General features: G+C 42.0%; 2 protein-coding genes across 3 annotated transcripts in view; one reads left to right on the forward strand and one right to left on the reverse strand.

The window, feature by feature from the left end:
- The window catches only part of GPR89B (G protein-coupled receptor 89B), a 45,188-nt gene that overhangs the window by 14,905 nt on the left and 8,551 nt on the right, over nucleotides 1-21,732 (reverse strand). Inside the window, exons 6-15 of one of the 2 annotated variants that reach the window (XM_054197451.1) lie at nucleotides 20,190-20,310; nucleotides 19,856-19,936; nucleotides 16,504-16,613; nucleotides 15,129-15,217; nucleotides 14,663-14,755; nucleotides 14,221-14,316; nucleotides 13,561-13,650; nucleotides 12,842-12,907; nucleotides 1,714-12,683; nucleotides 1,346-1,456 (exon numbers count right to left, since the gene is read on the reverse strand). In XM_054197451.1, the coding sequence (XP_054053426.1) occupies nucleotides 12,477-12,683; nucleotides 12,842-12,907; nucleotides 13,561-13,650; nucleotides 14,221-14,316; nucleotides 14,663-14,755; nucleotides 15,129-15,217; nucleotides 16,504-16,613; nucleotides 19,856-19,936; nucleotides 20,190-20,310 (953 nt within the window). In that variant the 3' untranslated portion in view covers nucleotides 1,346-1,456; nucleotides 1,714-12,476. Of the gene's footprint in view, nucleotides 1-1,345; nucleotides 1,457-1,713; nucleotides 12,684-12,841; nucleotides 12,908-13,560; nucleotides 13,651-14,220; nucleotides 14,317-14,662; nucleotides 14,756-15,128; nucleotides 15,218-16,503; nucleotides 16,614-19,855; nucleotides 19,937-20,189; nucleotides 20,311-21,732 lie in introns of those variants that run through there. The other variant, XM_054197460.1, reaches the window with a different exon arrangement.
- Nucleotides 750-10,785, forward strand: PDZK1 (PDZ domain containing 1). Its single transcript, XM_054197437.1, has 9 exons — nucleotides 750-832; nucleotides 4,069-4,280; nucleotides 4,604-4,856; nucleotides 5,800-5,936; nucleotides 7,214-7,409; nucleotides 7,672-7,868; nucleotides 8,390-8,584; nucleotides 9,403-9,702; nucleotides 10,643-10,785. The coding sequence occupies exons 2-9, from the start codon at nucleotides 4,071-4,073 to the stop codon at nucleotides 10,718-10,720; spliced, it is 1,566 nt and encodes a 521-aa protein (XP_054053412.1). The 5' UTR covers nucleotides 750-832; nucleotides 4,069-4,070; the 3' UTR covers nucleotides 10,721-10,785.

Raw genomic sequence — 21,732 nt, forward strand, 5'->3', positions numbered from 1 at the left:
TTTACAGGGTATGTCTCCCATCACCCAGTAGGCCCTTCCACAATGGTAAGCACATAGCACTTGCTTTGGCGGGTTCACAGCAGTGGTCCAGTGCAGCCAATTTGCCAGGCCTCACCATATTGATATCCCAGCCACCTCCCTCCCTCTATCCCAGGGAGACTTTACTCACACAGGCTGCTTGACTGCAGTGCATGTTTCACGTGTGTGATGGCCTCAAGAGTCAGGGCCACCCCTCAGTCATGAGGTGATCTTTTAGTTGTATCTCTCCCAGTTAGTCCTTATCTTGAGTTCCTCAAGCTTTTTCATCCTATTTTCTCCCCCTAGTCCTGCATAGGAGGGCAGTAAGAACAGCTCAGTGGGCATCTGGCTGCTGGCCAAGGTTAACCCGTCACAATCATTGTTCTGGCACCCAACATGGGGTGCACAGATTTGAACCAGTAACCTCTTGATCTGCAGTCAAATGCTGCTGGCCCAGGTCAACCCACCACAATCCAAACCTGCTCCCTTTAAGACATTCCTTATAGCTGGACAAGGCTCTTGCCCAGAGCAAAGATCAGGCTTGCCTTGGATGACCTCCTTGACCAAGTTTTTGAGTATAATTATCAGCAGAACAAATTTCAAAGCTGCTGAGAAATGCATGTGATTAGCACTTCTTCAGACAAGGACAAGGCATCTTATCAAGGTGTTGAATACATTCAGTGAAACTTGGTTAAATAAATCATCTTTTAAATCAACCTTTGCCCAATCAAAGTCCAGCCTTACTTATAGGTACAGCCACAGGAGGGACAGCAAAAGAGAATTCCTGTGAAGGCTGCTCCACACAGACATACAGGTAAGAAATTCCTTTTTTGCTAATCTTTCTTCCCTTAGAAAAATCATTTTTACGATCCAAATAATTTCGCATGTAAAGCTTTCAGGGATTAAAAGGAGTAGCATGTGGTGCACTGTAACCTTCCTTCCATTTCTAAATATGAATAAGTAATCTTTCCCATAAAAGCCCACTGCTTCTTCAGCTTTGCGTACCACTAGTTTTGCATGTTAACTTCAGGAATTAGCCCAGATTCCCAGTGTTTGTCAAGAAAAACTGCTTTGAGTTGTAATTGTGATCAATATAGTCTGATGTGTTCCAAACATTATCCAAATAATAAGGCAGTCCACGCCTACGTGGAGCCAGTCACAGTGCAACTGCACGGAGACTCAAAAAAGCAAGAGGGGAACAAGCGAATCATGATCTGTAGACTTCCCATCCCTGCACGCTGAAATTCCCCATATCCCCCAGCTTCAGTGACACCTGTGTCAAACCCCCACTGCACATCCACACTGTTCTACGTGCTGCCCAACCAACCTCAACAACGCACTTTCAGCTTCAAGAGCAAACAGTCTGTAGTGCAGGTAGCCACAGAGGTGGTGCTGCAAGTAGGCTGCTATCATGGAAGGATTTGACTGACAGCTACTTCTAAAAAAAGGAAAAGAAAAAAAAGCCAGTTTCCACATACATTAGTCACAGAGGTGATATAAACACAGAAGAAAAACCACAGAGTCGCAAAGAAATCTTTACATGGAAACAGATTAATTTTCTCAGTATTTATTAGGCTGTGGTTAACGGCTGATCTCTGCAATGCAACTTTGGCCTTTTGACAGACTTCTGTCAGTAGAAAGAGGCAGAAAAAAAAATACCTTTCCAGTAAAATACAAATCAAGTTTGCTAATTACCTGGAATTTCCAATTGGAGGAAGCTGTCTTCATTTGTCTTGTTCCTCTACCACCATGGATCTTCGGCAGCAGTTCCCAAAACAACTATCTTTGGAGTTGTTCCCTGGTCACAACTATTGCTTACTTTGAGCCCATAGTATTCCTGATAATGATATGCATTACCCAAACCAGAGTTTCATTTCATCATAAAAGCACAGAAGACTTTAGGTTGAAAGGGACTTCTGGAGGTCACCTAGTCCAACATCCCATACAAAGCAGGGCCAAACTTAGATCAGGTTGCTCAGGGCCCCATTCAGGTAAGTATCTCAAAGGATGGAGATTCCACAGCATCTTTGGGAAGCTCTTCTAGTATCTGACCGCCCCCAAGATTAAAAACTGTCCTTATGGCTGTCTAACTGGAATTTCCCTTGCTGCAGCCTGTGTCTGTTGCTTCTCATCCTACCGCTGTTAACTTCCAAGAGAGTTTTTTCTCTGTACAATCCAGTTAGGCAGTTGAAGACATCAACAAGATCTTCCTGTTACTTTCTCTTCCCAAGACTGAACAAACACAGCTCTCTCAGCCTCCTTAGTGTTCCAAAACCGAAATCACCTCAGTGCTGGAGCGTGTCCAGACGAGAGCTGCCAGGCTGGTGAGGGGTCTGGAGACCAAGTCTTATGAGGAGAGGCTGAGGGAGCTGGGCATGTTTAGCTTGGAGAAGAGGAGGCTGAGGGGAGACCTCATTGCCCTCTACAACTACCTGAAAGGAGGTTGCAGAGAGGTAGGTGTTGGCCTCTCCTCCCAAGTGAGTAACGACAGGACCAGAGGAAATGGTCTGAAGTTGTGGCAGGGAAGGTTTAGGTTAGATATTAGGAAGAATTACTTTACTGAAAGAGTGGTCAGGCACTGGAACAGCCTGCCCAGGGAGGTGGTTGAGTCACCATCCCTAGAGGTATGTAAGAAACGTCTAGATGTGGCACTTCAGGGCATGCTCTAGTGGCAGAGATTGTAGTGGTTTGGGGGTTTTTGTGTGTGTATGGTTGGACTCGATGATCTCAAAGATCCTTTCCAACCATGAAGATTCTATGATTCTATGACTAGCTCCAGTATGTCAATTACCTAGGGAGCTCAAAACCAGAGACAACACTTGCATGTGATCTCACAAGTGCCAAAGACAGGGGAACGCTACCTTCCATTGACCTGCTGGCTACGTTCTGATACCATCCAGTGTACAGTTGACTTTCTTCACTGCAAAGCTACACCACTGACTCACGTTCAACTTGGGCACTTGAGTGTTGCCCAGCAGCACTGCCTACTGGCCAGCCAGCAGTCAGCCTGTATTGTTCTGCATGGTCTAGATACAAAATTTTTTTTCACTTCACTTTCTTGAACTTCATGAGGTTCCTGAACTCATTAACAATAACACTGCAGTTACAGTGTCATTTCCTGAAACTTAATTTTGTTTAGTTAAAATAACTAAGAACAGGAAAGCCTGGTTAGGACAATGAGGTTCTTCCTTGATCCCACCTGCTCGTCCATCTGTGCAGGTTGCCCAGAGAAGTTGTAGATTCTGCATCCTTGGAGATAGTCAAAAGGCTGAGAGAGCTGGGACTGTTCAACCTGGACGAGTGAAGGCTCAGGGGAAACTTAGCAACGTATAAAAAAAATATCTAAATGAAGGGTACAAAGAAGATGAAGCCAGACTATTTTCAGCAGTGCCCGGTGACAGGATGAGAAGCAATGGGCACAAACTGAAACACGGGGGGCTCTGTCTGAATGTAAGGACGCTTTTTTTACTACAAGAATGACTGAGCACTGGCATAGGTTGCCCAGAGACATAATGGAGCCTCTGTCCTTGCAGATATTCAAAAGCTGTCTGGACTTAGTCCTGGGGAACTGGCTCTAGGTGGCCCTGCTTTAGCTTAGGGGTTGGACGAGATGACATCCAAGGCCCCTTCCAACCTTGACGATTCTGCAATTATGTGAAATCCCGTTTTGTCAGATAAGGTTCCTATAGCATTCCAGTATTTTTTGTGCTGCCATTATTTTTCCTTCTGTAAGACTTAATTCTGGTATTAAATCCTCACCTCAGTTTTCACTATGTTCTCACAGGCAGACAACTTCTCTCTTCCAGTTCTGCATCTTGCTTAACTTCATTTGAGATAGGGAGACAAGAAAAGTGAGGAGGGCAAGGAAAAAGGGATCGTTTTCTTCTCCCTCGCCTTGTTAACTAGCTTCAACTCTGCACAGCTGGATTTCCGGGGAAACAAAACCCCAAGAATCCTGAAGGAAACTGTCTCAATATGCATGTAGAGGGAACACATCTAGGTAAACTTACTGGTTTTACTCACACATATCTTTTCCATCCCATCTGGCAGAGATGACTTCAGTTCTGCAGCCCCGAGAATGTAAAATGACTAAAGAGCCCCAAAAGACCTACGGATTCTACCTGCGTATGGAGAAAGACACAGCAGGGCATCTCATCCGGGACGTGAAAAAGAACAGTCCAGCTGAAAAGGCTGGCTTGAAGGATGGAGACAGAGTCCTCAGGGTTAATGGTGTGTTTGTAGACAAGGAGGAACATGCACAGGTACATCTCTGTTTAGTCTGGGATCCATACCACTCCCCCCATTACCCACAGCCACTGCCACTATATGAAGCTTTCTCAAGCTTTCTCTTCCAGTTTTTATGGTATCTTTTCCTAGGAAATCCAAGAGCTGAGTCAACTGCTTTGAGTATCTCCCTGCATCATTCATTACCCACCACGGGTATGAAATGTCTTTGAGGTGCCTCCACAGTGCATAAGTAGAGGGATAAGACAACAAAAACAGCAGACAGTGCAACCCTTCCTGAGGAGAGCTTTTAGGTCAATCGCTCGAACAACTACTTGCCATTTCACCTTGTCCACTACAGGTGGTGGAGATTGTGAAAAACAGTGGCAATTCTGTTGTACTTCTTGTTCTGGATGACGCGTCCTATCAAAAGGCAGAAAAGGAGGGAGTGAACTTGGAAGAGCTGAGTCAAAAGGTGTCAACAGGACAGCAGCAGGAGCACCGGTCACCACCACCCATGGCCAATGGAGCAACCACTGCAGTTCCACAACCTCGGCTCTGCTACCTAGTAAAGGAGGAGAAAGGCTATGGCTTCTCTCTGAAAACCACAGAAGGTGAGAGAAGAAATGGCATATAAATACATATTGTCAGCAGGGACAGAGGCAGCCACCATTAACGTGTGGGGGCCAATGGGGACACACAAACCACTCTTGCTACCAGAAAGAAAGTGAGAAGCAGCCAAATGAGTTCAGATCCATCTCTAGTCCGCTTCTGTAGAGCATGCGCAGTGCACGGTTTTCCAAGAACCACATCTCTTATGGGGTGGAGAAAAGATGGGGGGAAAAAAGAGATAAAAAGAATAAGCGATTTTCTGCTTGTTATTTAAGCCCACTTACCAAACCCAAATTTGCAGTCCCTGCTCAAATACCAGATATACACTCAAGATGCTACATTAAGTCCTGTTCCATTCCTCACCTCAGGAATCATCATATGAGGTTCTAGACAGCTGTAATAAACACTTTTCCTGATTTGTAAGTCATTTCATTTAGAAAGCAAGGTATTTGGAACCTCTTCCACATAAGACCAGTCAACAGGATAGGGAAGTTTTCTGGAAAGCATCACCTCTAAAGAGGGTATTTTGGAATGCAATATAACGAAAAGACCAAATATGGAAGCCTTCCAAGCACAAGAAATTGTGAAATGTATAAAACAACAATAAAAGGAGCTCCTCACTTCAGACTGGGAGGGGAGGGAGGCAGGAATCAAATCCCTCTCAGCTATCTTAATCAGCCCCTTCGGCACTCTCTTGGTAGAAAAAGAAAAGATTGTTTGAGCTGTAGAGAGTGAACCAAAGTCTCCCTCCCGCACAGAAGTGATTTTTCCAGGACAGAATAAGAGACAGAGGTGTGCCTATGTGGAAGGTCTGTGGTGCCACCATAATCTGCACATGAAGAGAGACCAAGAGTCTCTAAGGACATCAGTGCCGAGTTTCCTTAACCATTAAATTCAGGCATATTTCAGTACTTACCCTGTGTAATGAGTTTCCATTTATTTTAGGACATAAGGGGTTGTTCATAGTAGAGCTTTCATCAGAAGGAGCAGCTGCAAAGGCTGGTGTCCAAAATAACGATCGCCTGATTGAAATCAATGGAAAAAATGTGGAAAGTGACACACACGAGGAAGTGGTGGAAAAGGTATTTGTTTGTATACTGATTCATCTTCTGTTCTGGCCCACTTTCACAGCAACCTGTCAGGGTTACTGAGGAGGCAGGTCTGGCTGATTTGAATGCTTCACAGTAAATCTTGGAAGCTACTGTTCTTGTGTCATCAACACAGCAGAGTACCCCTCCGCTTTGGCTCTGCTGTCAAGCAGCATCTTGAACTGACTCTGAATGAGTACTGCCATCAAGACAGTCCAAAGAATTTTAAATAACAGAAGTATACTGTTGCCAGGAGCCCTATTAAATAAATCATGCTCTGTTCCTAGAAGTCCTGGAAGCCCTCCTGATAGTAGAAGGGCAAGTCACCAAATGTGGTTTTCAGGGCAGGAAGAGAGGGAACTCTCTGATGATATAGTTAGCATGGAACAGGGAAAATTCACGACTTCAGACAGTAGTTCCTTTCTCCTGTTAGGAAGTCCAAAACTAATGAAAATTACTGTGCAAGTAATTTCACTACTTGGCCTCAGCTGCACAGAAAATTGCTAATGAGGCTTCCAGCTTTCCACCACTGGCACTGCTAAAACGCAGCTGGAGTTGAAGAGATTTCAGAGAGCCACAAGGCAGGCAGTACATAGTCTGGCATTCCTGCATCACAATTCAGTGCACACTAACAACTATGGAACCATGCAACACCTGTGTTTTGTTGAGCTGCTGTAACAGTGCATGTTTCCCGGAGACACTGTTTTCCACTGATGCTTGTTAAGATGAGTAAAGAGGGCGCCCATTAGACTAGAAAGGAGTAAGAGAAGGATGGACTTGGAGAGGTTGAACAGACAAAAAAAAAACCAACTCCAAAACCTCAGAGTCAGTAATACAGGGAGATGGAAGATGACCAAGAGCGACTGAAACTTGACTCCTGTACTGTAATCTAAAATAGTGGTATAGATAGCATGATATGTCTATATTGTAGAGTTCCACATCTAGATAAGCCAAGCACTATCTGCTGAGGCTCTACTGGCACCATATGCCACTCTCATGGCACTCTACAGCTAATTCCCTAGAGGTCAGGAACACAGTATGAAATACAGAAAGTTTCCTCATATATGTGCCCAAGATCTTGTCACGGTCCAAATTTCCGACTGGAGAAAAAAAATAAAATCAACTTGTAGTAGCATGGCCTACACCTTATAGCTCATTCACCAACAGCACCCACACACCAGTATGTATCAGCACATCAGTTACCAAAGTATCTACAATTCCCACATGTTGTTGAAGGGACGACATCTGAGATTGTACATGTACTATCACAGGTAAAGAAGTCTGAAAATCATGTTATGTTTCTACTTTCAAATGAAGAAACAGACCACTATTACAGAAGCCAGAAGATGGTACTGAGCAAAGAGAGCGCCAACCTAAGATTGCTTCCCCTCAAACCACGACTTATTGAGACCCAGAAGGGAAAAAACGGTTATGGCTTTTATCTACGGATGGAACAAAATACTGGTGGTAAGAACCAAGTTAACGCACAGACCATGACATTCACTATACCGTTTTCTCCTGTACAAGGTTTGCAGACCTCATTCTCTTTGGCTTCTTACTGGTCACCTAGGAGAAGTCCTATATAGATGTGTTGCAAACAGCACTACATCAGGAAACGGTCTCAACCCGAAGCACAATTCTGACAATTAGCCTTTGCCATGCATTTTAATGTCTTTAAACTTACCAAGCATACACCTTCACATCAATCTTTTTTCCCTTCTAATCTTAGACCATGTAATCAAGGATGTTGACTCTGGGAGCCCAGCAGCCAAGGCGGGTCTCAAAGACAATGATATCTTAGTAGCTGTCAACGGCGAGCAAGTGGATGGTCTGGATCATGAAAGCGTGGTGGGAAAAATTAAGCAGTCTGAGACAAAAACCACACTCTTGGTAGTGGATAAGGAGACTGATGCCATGTATAAACTGGTAAAAAAATGCAAACTACTGCTAAGAATTGATAATCTATCATTATAAAGAGACATATGCAGCAATGAAACAACCAGTCTGCTCCAACAGACATTTCTTCAACTTGCAGAAAATGTCCAAGATACACCCATATTTCAGCAACCTTCCCTGCATTTGTACATACAGCAAGTCACTCACTAAACACCCAAATTTTTGGCCTCTTCCAGATTTTTTATAGGCACTATTGGAACAATTCTAAATTTAAACACACCACAAGAAAGGTTAGAAGTTTAAGACAGCAAATTCAGAGCTATGCAGCTGTGTAACCATTTATGAACAAAGCGAGTAACAAAATTCCCTTTTCACAGATGAAGACTGTAGTTTTCCACTTAACCAGAAATTAATAGCAAAAAGTTCTTCATCGCAGCTCAAGTCTGAGTCGTTAAAAAGGTTTCAAACAGAACATGTTGAGCATGAAAGCCTACTACAGATTTCACAACAGAAGTTTTTATGTTAACAAAGTTTTTTGTCGGTTTTTTCAGGCTCAAATTTCCCCCTTCTTATACTACTACAAAGTACAAGATCCAGCTCCAGGTAAAACGGATGAAAGAGTGGAGTTGCACACTGAGCAGAAAGTGAACCACAAACCAAGAATCTGCAAGATGGTGAAAGGGCCTAGTGGATTTGGCTTCAGGTTAAACATGATCAAGAACAAGCCTGGAGTGTTCATCAATGAGGTACTAATGTAGACTGAGGAACAAGGAAAAGCTCAGGTAGTCTGTCGGACAGCCTCCTCCCTTCCATCCTGCAAATACATTCAAGAAAAGCCACAGGAGACAAAAGTCTCTTCTCCATCGCTCTCAGATAAGAGATGTAATTGTTAAAGTCAGACTGACATCGTAGGACCAAGATAAAAAATAAGCACCAGAAAACATTCCTCATTCTGTTAGATGTCTAGAGGGAAGGGGAATCCAGCTTTAGCATCATTTTTGCTTTTATTCATGAGGCTGGCATGCTAAAATTAGTATTTTAAATAGATTTTTTTTTTTTGACTGTAGAACATCCTAAATGTAAGAGAAACACTTTCGCCCTGCTCTACCCTCACTTCTCTGAATTCCACAGCTAGCAAAAGTCAAACCTCTACTGTCTCAAATTATGTTTGTGCCTTTAGCTTTCTTGAGAGGAGGGGTACCACTCATTGCACAGGCATCTGTGAAATGTAGTAAGTTAACTTTAAACCTACTGGACAGGGACATGCAAATAATAAGAAAATTAGTTTTCCCTCTGTCTTTACGATGCCACCATGCCACGTTTCTATAATGAAAGCCTGTCAAAACCAAGATGCATCTTAAATCTCAAACCGATGGGTTCCATGTTTATTGTGTCTAAGCCTATTGCCTGTTCCAATTCATTTCTGCCCCACAAATCTCCCCTTCCCCACGCTTATTTTGCCATAGTAAGGAAAGCCATAACGCAGTGGTCTAGCTAACCATCGGTTGTTAACGCATCTTTCCAAGTTTTATACTAATACCACAGTTTGACCTTGCCTTTGCAGATAAAAAACCACGGGCCAGCTGACACAGCAGGTGTAGAAAATAACGACTTTTTGGTGGAAGTGAACGGGGTGAACGTGATCAATGAATCCTATGACAAAGTGGTGGCAAGAATCCAAGATAGTGGTGACAGACTAACGCTACTGGTGTGCAGCAAAGATGCTTACAAATACTTCCAGGGCCAGAACATTCCCATCACAGCCTCTATGGCAGAGCCAGTCCATGACACTTCTGAACCTCTTGCTTATAAAGAAAACAACCTCTCAGAGCCAGAGAGAAACTCACCCGAACCAAGGGAAAGGGTAAGTAATACTGCATTAAGTGGATGTTGAGAGGTCATCTAAGGGATAGGAAAAGAACTTTTTGTCAACGTTACTAAAAGGGAAGCTGTTGTCTGATTATCATAAACAACTCTTCCTTTCCCCACACGTAATACAGGTGAGTATCTTTAATGCCAGAGTAAATCACAGAAAAGATGAACATACAAGAGATTTTATGGAACAATATAATCCAAATACAGTAGTCCTCAATGAAGATGGGAAACAGGCAATACAATCCTGAAAGTACAGGGAAAAAAGTGCTTAAATACACCAAAAAGCATAAACCACTTTAGGGGAAATCAGGTGAAATATTTCAAACCAGATCATTTTGTAGAAGGAAGGGCAACTGATAGGTTATCATGACATTTTCTAGGAAACGTGACAACTTGAAAATATTTCACTCACTTCATGCCATTAAAAAGAATCTGAAACACGGCCAAAGTCAGAAAAACAGGAAGGTATTCCTTCTTGAAACAGTCATTTTGAACCCACCATGTGGTCAGCCTTAAAATATTTAAATGCTTCTTTTCTCATCATGCAAAAGATGCAGACAAGGAAGAATAAGACCAATACAGTCTTCTATTCATTTTTGATTAGCCTTGTCTGCAAATGTCCAGCTGCAAGCTTTTTTTCAAAAGTTTCTTAGTCACCAAGCTGCATTTTGCAGACCTGAAGTTAGCACCACTTCTGTGTGCAAATTCAGCAGGTATGGGAATTAAACATCTATTGAACAAATTTGTCTCTAAATGTACTTAACCTAAGAGCGCTTGAACAACAACAATCACATTTGTTGGCTCATTCTGCCATTCAAACAAGTACATGATTAGTGCAGATGAAAATAGGAGTTCTTCATAACACTGCAGACTATCAAGCATGTTTACAGACTAAAAATAATCAGAATCTATTTGTTACTCCTCTGCAGTCAAGCTCATCCTCCTCTTCACAATCAGCTGCCTCTACAAAAGCAGACAGTGACAACAATGACGACACAAAGTTGTGAGGAGACAAACTACGCCGAGAAGAAAAAAAAAAAAAAAGAAACCTTCCAAATCCTTTTTCTTCAATCATTCGTTGCTACTACACCTCCCAGAACTTGACTGTTCCTATGAGTGCCATACCTGTAAAGGACTGTAATCTCTTGCTGAAATGCAGCTGCCTGAAATAAACACTTCAGCGTAACTTGCATTCATTTAACACACTGCAATCGTACTTCATTGGCTTTCCACCTTGTAAATCAGGCAGTTACTCACTTACTTCTGTAAAGGCTTAAGTAACTAGCAGTATATAATTAAGTATACTGCAGCAGAAGGCAGAAACGTTTTATAGATTTGTAAGCATTTTAGCCTTTTAAGGATAAGCTCTTAATAAAGAGCAACTGATCCATCTCCCAGGAGAGGCCGTTCTAATGCCTAATCCAAGTCCATCAACTCAATCTCTGTGGTGACTCTTCCACACCGTATTTACAGCAGTACAGCTGCTGCAAAATGGCACAAGCCAATGTACTCTGTGCATTACACTCCTTTCTCCCGCTAACATTGCAGAAATTTCTTTCAAACATTAAGCTAACCTCATCATTTATAACTCAAGATGTTTAAGCGCTATTCCCTCTTCCATGCATACAGTTGTGGATCATGGTATTTAAAACAGCACATGTAATTCAGTCGTGCAGGTTTGTCTAACTCCGAGTCAATGCCACATTTTCTTGAATGTGACATAAATGGCTGTGTAAAATTGCTGCTGTATACTTCGCCTCCTTGCTGTACACTGAAGACAACACAAAAATAAATTGTTTAGAGTGGTTATTTTTCCCTCCCCAGGTCTTACTCTCACAACCTATTATGTTCCAGAACAATTTTAAAACAAACAAAGCCTAGAAGAGTGGCTATGGGAAGCTACATGTTTAAGTCACATGAATAAAATTTACTTTTATGCCTTGAATTACATGAAGAAGGGGAAATGGGCTACTGTGGAAGAACGCACAGGTTGTGGGGAACACCACATTTACAGCATATATGGTAAACAAGGCATAGCTGTGGTCTTTGACTTCACACTGAACTCTAGCAAAGAGGAATCCAAACCCTCAGTCCATTTATGCAGTGAGAAAAAACAAAGTAGAGATTCAGCAACAGAAAGTTAATCTTCAGGTCCTAAGGACAGTAGGTACTAGTGATACATTCCATACAGAAATGGAGTGAAATTCTCTCCACTTCACTTCTGTCAGGCAGCAAATCCTAGTCACTTTCTAGCTCACTTCCAGCCAAATCTTTGGGGCTGACAAAAAACAACTGTGATGCTTGCATGAGATCTTATAAAAGCTTGTTTAATTCCACAGACTCAAATATTCAATTCCAGAATTGCCATCCTCTGAATCCCAATTATGAGTTATTTTCAAAAGAAAAATCACATTTCCTTGGTGCCTTCTCTGAAGATGTTCTTCTCACAGTAAGAGGTCTTACCTCAGACAACCTACTGTGCAAGTTCCAATGCCCCTAGATATTGGTGTACGCAGGAGTGCCCTTATTCCTTGCCAATGAACTATCTCACATTCAATACGCGCATTCCCTTTACTTCGAGCTGTGGCACCTTAACAAGATGAGCCACAGAGCTTGACGATGACATGTGTGAAAGATCAAAGAGCCAGTTACGCTGCTGGAATGCACAGAGTAGTCTTGGCTCTCTTCAAGTTTTGCAGTCCACAGGAGTTGCAGCAGTGCAGTTGAAAGGACAGAGAGCAGTGCGCGACTGCAGTCCTTAACTCAGAGGGCCATATGCTTTTCTGGGGCTTGTTTGTGTGCTAAATAGAGAAAGAGGATACTGGACAGTGCACTAACTAGGAATATCACATCAAACCAACGATGATAAAAGTTGAACTGGAGCTCTCCCAGGACTTCTGTAATAATAGTGCGATACTCTAGAGGCATACTCATCCGGATCAGGAGCACTGATGACACAAAGTACATACCCTGTAAATTAAAAAACAGAGAAAGTAGTTATGATATCACAATTGGCTATGTGGCTAACACGGGTCAGCACATGAAGATTTTATTATATGTATATGTATACACATGCAAATAAGTATGTATGTATAAATGTGTGTGTGCCCATGGTTCCACATACTCACCATTATCTGTGCTAAAAGCAGAACAATAACATTAGAGGACTTGCTGCTGGAAATGGCATAGAAGAACTAGGGGAAAAAACAAAACAAAACAAAAACGTTGGAAATAAGCAGTCAGATAAGTCTGATGTGCCTTAGGACGGCATGAAAGGTACATACCATTCAATACTTTTTAATTTTAAAAAAACTATACTTTCTGGCAGGGTGCCTGTACCCTACTTTCAGAAACTTGCAGTCTTAGTCTTAAACATCAATCTCCCTAAACCAGTGGCGCCATGTGGTAGAAGTCATCTAACGATATATATTAAAGCTTAAGCTTAGGTATCAAAAGCCAGGTCAGGACAATGAGTCACATGTCTCTTGAGTTAATGCCTTTCCAGTCCTACCAGCAGCTCAAATTAAGCAATCTAAATTCTTTTCGTCACCATCTCATCAACCTTACTAATGAGCCCTGGCTACAGCATCATTTTGAACCCTTGCTTACATTTAACATCTCATTTAACATCTACATCTCTTCCCAACAGTAGTAACAATACAGACTGAGTGACGAAATAAACTGCAGAAGGTATTCTTCCTCCCTTCCTCCCTCTGCAGGTATTTATATTCATATATTTAAAACATAAATGTGCACTGAAAGTTTATGCAGTATTTGTCCCATCTAAAGTTAAAGATCTGATAACATCTGTCCTGGTCCAAACCCACATACGAGTCCTGGCTCTTACCTTTGTTAGTGTAATTAACAATCCTCTTATAGAGGTAACAATGATTATTCCAACAAGAATAAAGGAAATGTGCTGAGACCAGAATTTCACCTGTATCAACAAGAAAAACAGAGTTAAACCTCTAACCCTAATCCCATTTGCACCACAATGTATAGCTGCCAATTCTTCACAATATTTGTATTTCCTAATTGTACAGATATCCATTGTAGGCAGGTTTCTATAACAGACGTTTTTGCAAATATATTAGCAATTCTTTACTCCAAACACATGAGAAAAACAGATTTAGCTTACATCAATCACAAAGAACCCTGTATTCACAAGGATATATTTAAAAAGTGTAAATGACAGAACACCTATGTGTACGATCAAACATTATCACTCTGTAGCTAAATGAATTAATCTAAGCAGGTTGACTAAGGCGTTTCCATTTTCCCAAAACAAACAAGCAAATCACTGCCTCTCTGGCAAGACCACATTACCATCCCAGCATAAAATCAGTGTGAAAGCAAAGTTCACGGTGCATTTTCCTGTTCTCCTCAGTAAGTTAGAAGTCAAAGACACATTCTCAGGACTCTATCACTCTCTCCCTATCAGCAGTATGATTTTATTTAGGTAAGAGAGAAACTGCAGAAAAGGCTGTAAGAATTAATAAAGTCTCACATCAAACTGGATTCCCAGATAATTTACGGTGATCTCAATTCCTCTTGTGACTGGATCAGTCTTCCCCACACGGTCAAATACAATATTGATGGTTGCCTGCAAGAGAGAGATGGATTTACACTTAAACAAGAAAACAAAAGCATACCTCACTGTTACACGTGGGACACGTGCATGACTCTTACTTTGTATCACCAAAGAAAGGGGCAGGGGGTGGTCAGATTGTCTAAGAAGGTACAAAATGCACACCTCTAAGAATTGCTTGTCTAATGCTCTACACAAACCAACAGCTTTATTTCAACCAAGGGCCAGTTTCTTTCAGAACTTTCAAAATCAGGATTTTAAGGAAACTGGAGCATTACTTGATGAACTGCATGTATAACATGATCTATGTAGTGTGTGACATTTGCATATGTCCACATAAAACATTAAAACATTTACTTACCATGAAGATTTTCCAGACACAATAGATGGAGAAAAAATAACCCAAAAAATTGAAGTATTTTCCCTGGAAAGTTTTGGAATATTCTATTCTCTCCTGGAAATACAAAAGGAGGGAGGGGGAACAGAACACACAAAAAATAAATATATCATTTCCACAACAACCCACAACACAAAATTTTAATTAAGCATCAATAGCGGCAAACACAGTTTTATCCTTCTACACCTCTTAATTCAAATGTTTCTGAACTCAAAAATTTTAATTCAAAAAGTTTCTGAATGGCTTTAGGGACATGGGGCATACTCCAGTATGTATCTGAACGGAAAGGAAACTGCCAAATGAAAAAGACAGATCCTCACTCCGCCGCATCACATTTCAACATTTACCTGCTGAACAGCTTTCAGTTTCTTGCAACATACATTCTCTTTCAACCTACTCTGGCCTCCCAACACCCAACTTGGCTATGTACCTTTGTTGCATGCAAGTCAGCAGTTTCCAGAAAAAGCTGCCGACTCAGCTCTTCTAGGGCATCCACTTCTTGCTGGATAAGGGACAGATCTGGCAAACCAGCACAGTCAAGGCTAGAATAGGTCACAAATTCTTAATCAGAAACAAAACATTCCCCACCTTCAGCCCAAGGGCCACATCTAATGGTTTGATCACTTTTTTGATCCAGATCAGTTTTTTTGATTAAGCCTTAATGCTCCTTGTTAATACTGCACCCAAAGAAATCAAGGATACATATACTGCCCACTACATTTAAAGAAGCTAGGCAGTACACAGTATTGAGGCAGTCATGCAACAAGCCTGGGGAATAAATCACAGAATAGAACCAGAACTCTTGAAGACTGCAGCTCCACTTTGATCAGTGTCCCTTGTCTCTGAAGTGCATCTCACATTATGTCACTCTCACACCATCTTCATAAACAAAACTGTTGAGTAACTGCTCCAAGAGATTAGTGATTATTTTTAAGAGTCTTGTCAAACAGCCAAACTCTGATTTGGCTATTCCCACACCTAGTGGGAAAGGAGAGGGAGAAGAGTCCTCAGCCTTAAATATGCAAACTGCACACTTTAGGTGGTCTGGCAGAAATCGTTGGTAGGCAACTGTAAGTTAGAGAAATACAGACCCTTGCGATGCATAACAGATTCCTCTTACCCCTTTCATATGGGCAGAAGAATTTCTATCCATCTGTTCCTATCCACCTTTTTGTCACACTGCTATAGTACCACTGTCCAGCCTATATCATGAGAACAATTCATTGGTCAACAAGTTGTTTCCTGCCCTTCTTTTTCTCACAGCTTTCCAACATGGCAGAAAGCCAACTAAAGGCTAGGTAAATTGTTCCACCAACCCATTGTTTTGCGCAAGTATGTCACAGGTTCATCCCAGAAAAGCATATTTCAAGTTATGAGAAAAATACACAAGTCAGTCATAGTCACATGAGCAGAGGATACATCAGAATAGAAAGTTGCCTCCCACAACAGTGATGTGATGGGGTAGACACCCGCAATGTGACACTGGAAGCGTGCACATCTGTCCTGTGATCTGCTGTACACCTCAATCATGGTGATGCAACAGCACACTTATAGGGCAGGGCAGCAGCATACAACTCCTGACTGTGTCACAGCAAAATTACGTGTCCAACCCCTGGGCAAAAGGTCAGACAGTAGAGTGCTAGAAAGCAAACTTCCCAGGAGACATTAAGCCTTTTGCTCAGACTGCTGAAACGTGTTGAAACACAAATGCTTTGTAACTGGCCCAACTAACACTCTTCATTTCCAAACAGAAGAAAGCTGGAGCCACCTCCCGAGACAGGGGCCAGCATGTAGATGAAGGATACTTTCACTGCCTGAAACAGATGTTGTAACACTTTTTATCATTCCCCAGAAGCCAGTGGGTTTGTTATGCACTTCTCCTCTCTGGAACATTGTCCTATGAGCCACTGCTATCCTGAAAGAACAGAAAACACAAGTCCTTAGGAATAAAGTATTTTTATAAAAAATCAAAACACAAAAAAGCCCAAACAAAAAAACCCACCAAAAAACAGTTCCCTAGAAGACACTGTTAAACTAAATTCACTGCAAACAGATGCCCCCTCTTTTTTTCCCCCCCACCTAAGCACCAATCTTGCTTCATAACATTATCTTGATTAGCTCTGGAGTAGAGCCCAGATCTAATCAAGCGAGATTCAGTGAGACACTTCCCAAGACTTCCATTCAGGATCCTGCTTCAATCCTTAAAGGAATTTAAACCCAATTAAAAATAAAAATTCAAATGGTTTTCTCAGTCATATGATTAGTCGCTTTCCTCAGACGCATGACTGTGTTATCTCAAGTTCAGGAATCGGAAGACTTCTCATGCTCTTCTCTCCCCTTGAACACCTCTTCTTTATCACTGCACAGCCGCCTCCTCCACAGAACCGTGGGCGCGGGATGGTATGCAGCAGCACTCTCTGACATGCTGTCACTCACTACTACTGGCCTGCATGACAAGCTGTTATGAAGCATAAACACATAAATCCTTCACTGGACTGAACCACTGGGCGCTTCAGGCGATCTGAACATCACTCCTGAAGCTAATTCCAACACTACAGCAGCAGCTGCATATCGTCCCTCACACCCCCATGTGCACTGCAGCATAATCCCCGCGAGCAGCGCTGGCTTCTGGCCTCATTCCCTCACATTTCTCCCCATTGAAATTTGTGAGCCAGTTATCCACTCCTAAGCTGAACACTATTCATAGGATTGTCAAGGCGATTCATGGTTCGACAGTGTTTAGGCCCCTTCTTGTAGCTGCAGCCAGTATTGCTACATTTGGCACAGAGCCCTCTTCAAGGCTGTTGATAAGCAGTGTAATAAAAAAATAAATACCACTCCTCCTTCACATCCAGCAAAAGAAACACCCTTGAGGCACCACACATAACACACATAAAAGCACACGTGGCCACAGACTACAAATAACAGAGATCTTAGAACAATTCAATTCATCCTGATAGCTGCCAAATATATGAATTGCATTTTTAATCCTTGCTTTTTTCCCAGTACCCAATTCACACATTCCATCCCAAACAATCCACAGCATTGCAGCAAAAAATGCAGCTATGTCAAGGCAAAGAGCAAAGCTGTAAGTATACAAAGGCAAATCTTTTCTTCTGAGAGGTGACAGGGATCCCTGTACCCACACAGTAGTCAGGCGTTCTGGAGACCTCATAGAAAGGATCCACAGGCACAAACCACACACTTTGCCTGTGTAGATAACATGAAGCAAAATGAAGCAACGGTGTCACAGAATCCAGGCATTTCAAATCTGAGGCTTAGTCACATCATACCTGCAAGCATGAATATAGAGAACTTGCCAACCTTAGAGGCGAGCTTCCATAAGGTTCTCTCAGGAAGCAGAGAACAATAATTCCCGTGCATCAGGGAAAACAGCTTTCAACAACTATCTCCTACTGACAAGGAAGCCAGCATGAATAGGGGTTGGTATGAGAAGAAATGTCAAGATCAGCAAAGAAAACAAAAAAGCTTTATGTTCTATTGCCTTATAATCCTTGTGTGCGTTGGTAAGTTCTCGGTTATCAGCAGTACTGAAAAGGTGACTGGTAAGTAACTGACAATTAATGGAACTATAGCATTTACCCTACACTTTAAAATACTGCTATTCCCACTTGTTCTGCCAAATGATTTTTGGATTGCATTTAGACTGATACAAATCTAACTTTTTAAACTCTGCTTCATATGAGCAAATAGCCCAATTATGCAAGCTGCTGTCAAAGCCAGAAGAGAATAAAATCCACGGAACTCAAGCTTCTTCTATTTCTTGCACACTTCTGAGACTACACAGTTTCGGGGGTTTTTTTGGTTGGTTGCTTGGTTTTTTTGAACACAAATACATGAACTTCAGTATAATACCCAAGCAATTAACACACTTTACATGGTTCTTTATAACAGTCAGAAAGTTGCTATATTCAGAAGATTTCCTGGCCATAGGAAGGCAAGAAAGTGCTAGTCAGTTACAAGTCCCAGACATCCTTACTTTTACCCCAACATCACTCTCTGTGGACCAGAGGTCCAAAAACACTGTACAAAACAAAAGAGCACAGAGTCAGAAGCAGCATTACACAATATCTTTTAACTCTAAAGCCAGTATTTTACTATCCTCCTAATCAATTAAATCAGTTCAACCTGAGTAATTAAGTCCTCTCACTACTTTCAGTGTCACACATGACCACAACTACTGAGTTAACATTTGTTCACCACTTAACATTTTTGAAGGGGAAGAAAAATGTTATGCTTTAACTACAGTTCCATAGGCTAATACTGATCAGCAGATATGCACACTGGTGACTAATTCAGCAAGGTTAGACTGTCTAAAAGGTCTCTTGTCATACATTAAAAGATTCCATTGAAACACTAGTGCATCAAAAGTAAAGTCAAAGGGACTGCTGTGAGAATTCAGTGTCAGACATTCAAACCTTTAAAGTGACTATGGTATTTACTCTGCACAACTAGTAAGGCATGTAATACGTAACTGGCAACAGCACATACCTTTTATGTGTAAATGAAATTACATTGTTTCCGAAAGCAGTTTTTTTGCTTGGGATACATGGAATAAGCTAAACCAACAAAAGCTGAGTTCTGATGGCAGCTCGTGCACTACACTACATTTACATTAGCAATGTTTTGCAATTCTGCAAAACTGAACTAATGTAAACCTTGTCATTTGCAAGAACATAGCTGTGTCCACACCAGCTCATTAGCCTGCTTCAGCCTTGACCAGAAAACACCAGATCCATAGAGCCGGAGAGCGCTCAATATGTATGAGCCAATTGCTGTACTAGAACTGCCAGAGAGAGCACCAGCTGCAGTGGCTTACTCATCAGGAGAGAAAGGTGCCCATCCTACAGGCTAGTCGAGCCACCATCAGAGAGTTACAATTTGCTTTGGAAGCCTAATTTGTGCCAATGCAGTAAGAAAGGGTGTTATTTAGTGCACGTGTCTGGGGAAAAAAATGAAGTTGTGTATCAGGCCAGAATGAAACACCACACAGCTCAACCCAATTCAGCAACCTGTTTCACTGGAAAACGCAGCCCTGACAGGACTAATAATTTTGGTAACTTCAAGACCAATCTTATACTATACTGACTGAAAATCCTTGAAATAAATCATTTCATGCTACTGCTGCCTTCTCACCTTTTTTTCTTGCTAACAATCATGTCCATAGTCTGAAGGAGTCGTCGCTCCAAAGCCAGAATATCTGCATCTGTCACATTCCTGCAAAATGAAAACACCCAATTAGGCCAGCTATCCCATTTCAGAGGAAATATGCACATGTCCATGAAATAAAGAAGAGAGAGGCCTGTACAAGGAGAATACGTTTTAGCAATGGAAATGGTTCTAGCACATAGACATGGTAATAGCTAGATTCAGAAAAAAGGTTTTGAAAAAACTTGGATCGATGCTACAGGGAAAGCAGAAGAAAAATCTCAAAAAAGGTGGACAAAATATTTCACAAGGCTGGAGTTACCTGAGAAAGTAGGACATGTAAGTGTATGGACAGTTGACAGCCCCAAATCCTGACAGCAAAGCCATGAGTGTCACCCCAATCACACCCACACGGCTGATGAGCTGTTCTATGGAGAGGATTCCTGAGAGAGACAAAACACAGCATTAGTAACCTTGCTCTCTTCACTCTGCTCCACACTTGGTGCTTCCACAACGTAACACACATACAGAGCTGCTTAATGAATCTGCCTTCCCACTGCAATGATCAGGGTAATATGAAGTACAGTCAGGGACTATGAAAAGAAAAAAGGTAGAAAGAAAGAGAACATGCTTTCTCCCTCAGAAAGCATGTTACCATGCTTAGAAACAGGGATGGGAAACTATAGCTATGAAGAAGCTTAAGACAGATCTGAGGAGGAGTAAAAGTCATTACTTTGGTTCTAAATTAATAAAACATTAGTGATTGCACTTTGCTGAGATGGGAGCACAGATCATCCACCAGACACTATAAAGGAGGCATGTTCCGCAAAGCTACTTCTGCAATAACCAGGAGTGGAGTTACTAAGCCAGTTAGTTCGGGCAAACTGGCCCAAAAATGTCTGAACCATAGAGAGGAACCCCTATTCTGCCAGTTAGAAGTGACCCCCCCAGACCAGATGCAAATTGTTCTTGTGGCACAGTGGAGTTATGACAGCATGGGAAGCTTATGCCGCTCCTGGCTGTTGAGTATTCATCTTGGGGGGACACGCACATTGTTGAGGTGACCACGACAAGTACCAAGTGGACTCTAAAACATATATTCACGTAATACAGCATGAATATCAAGCCTGTGCTGTAACCAACACTAAGCATTTATTCTTCTCAGCCATTAAACACAGACCTCAACCTGTCTTCTTAGGGTACAGTGCCATGTGCTACTAAACATCACTCACTTTTTTGGGAGCTAGTTATAGAGCAGCTGCCACACACAGCACATTTGGAGCTTACATGATTGCAAAGCTGAGATGGCCAAGCGCCAAGCCGCATTTCATGCTTCAGAGAAGGGGAATAAATGATGAAAACACGGCAAAAAGACTTCACAAAGGGAGACTGAGACACCCAGTCATGTGCAGCTGCATAGAGATTTACACGAGCTACAGAATGTGCTACAACACACTGGCCTTTTGCCCCACACACTGTCAGACCGCAGCAGTTAAAACAGAGATGCCTTCAAAATGACATGACATTCCACTGGTTAAAGCAATACTTTCCCGTAACACTCACAGCAACCCTACTCTTGTGATCAGGTCAGATAAAATGAATGTTTTATCAACTCAGATAAAGATACAAGTTCTATCGGAACACTAGGATGTAAAGCATAACCTTCCTTCTACTACGAGCTCCCAAACTCAGCTCTGTTAAACAAGCTTCAGAGCAACCAGGCTCCTGACTCTGAGCCCTGATTGATGGTGCGTTTCCCAGCTGCAGCACACTGCCATCACCATCCCCAGGCAAGGCACCCCCAGGACAGGATGCCAGTGCACTTGAAAGGGCCCCACTAGTCATTGCAATTCCCCCGCTGCAGC

The sequence above is a fragment of the Rissa tridactyla genome, chromosome 1, assembly GCF_028500815.1.
Source record: "Rissa tridactyla isolate bRisTri1 chromosome 1, bRisTri1.patW.cur.20221130, whole genome shotgun sequence".
NCBI lineage: Eukaryota > Metazoa > Chordata > Aves > Charadriiformes > Laridae > Rissa > Rissa tridactyla.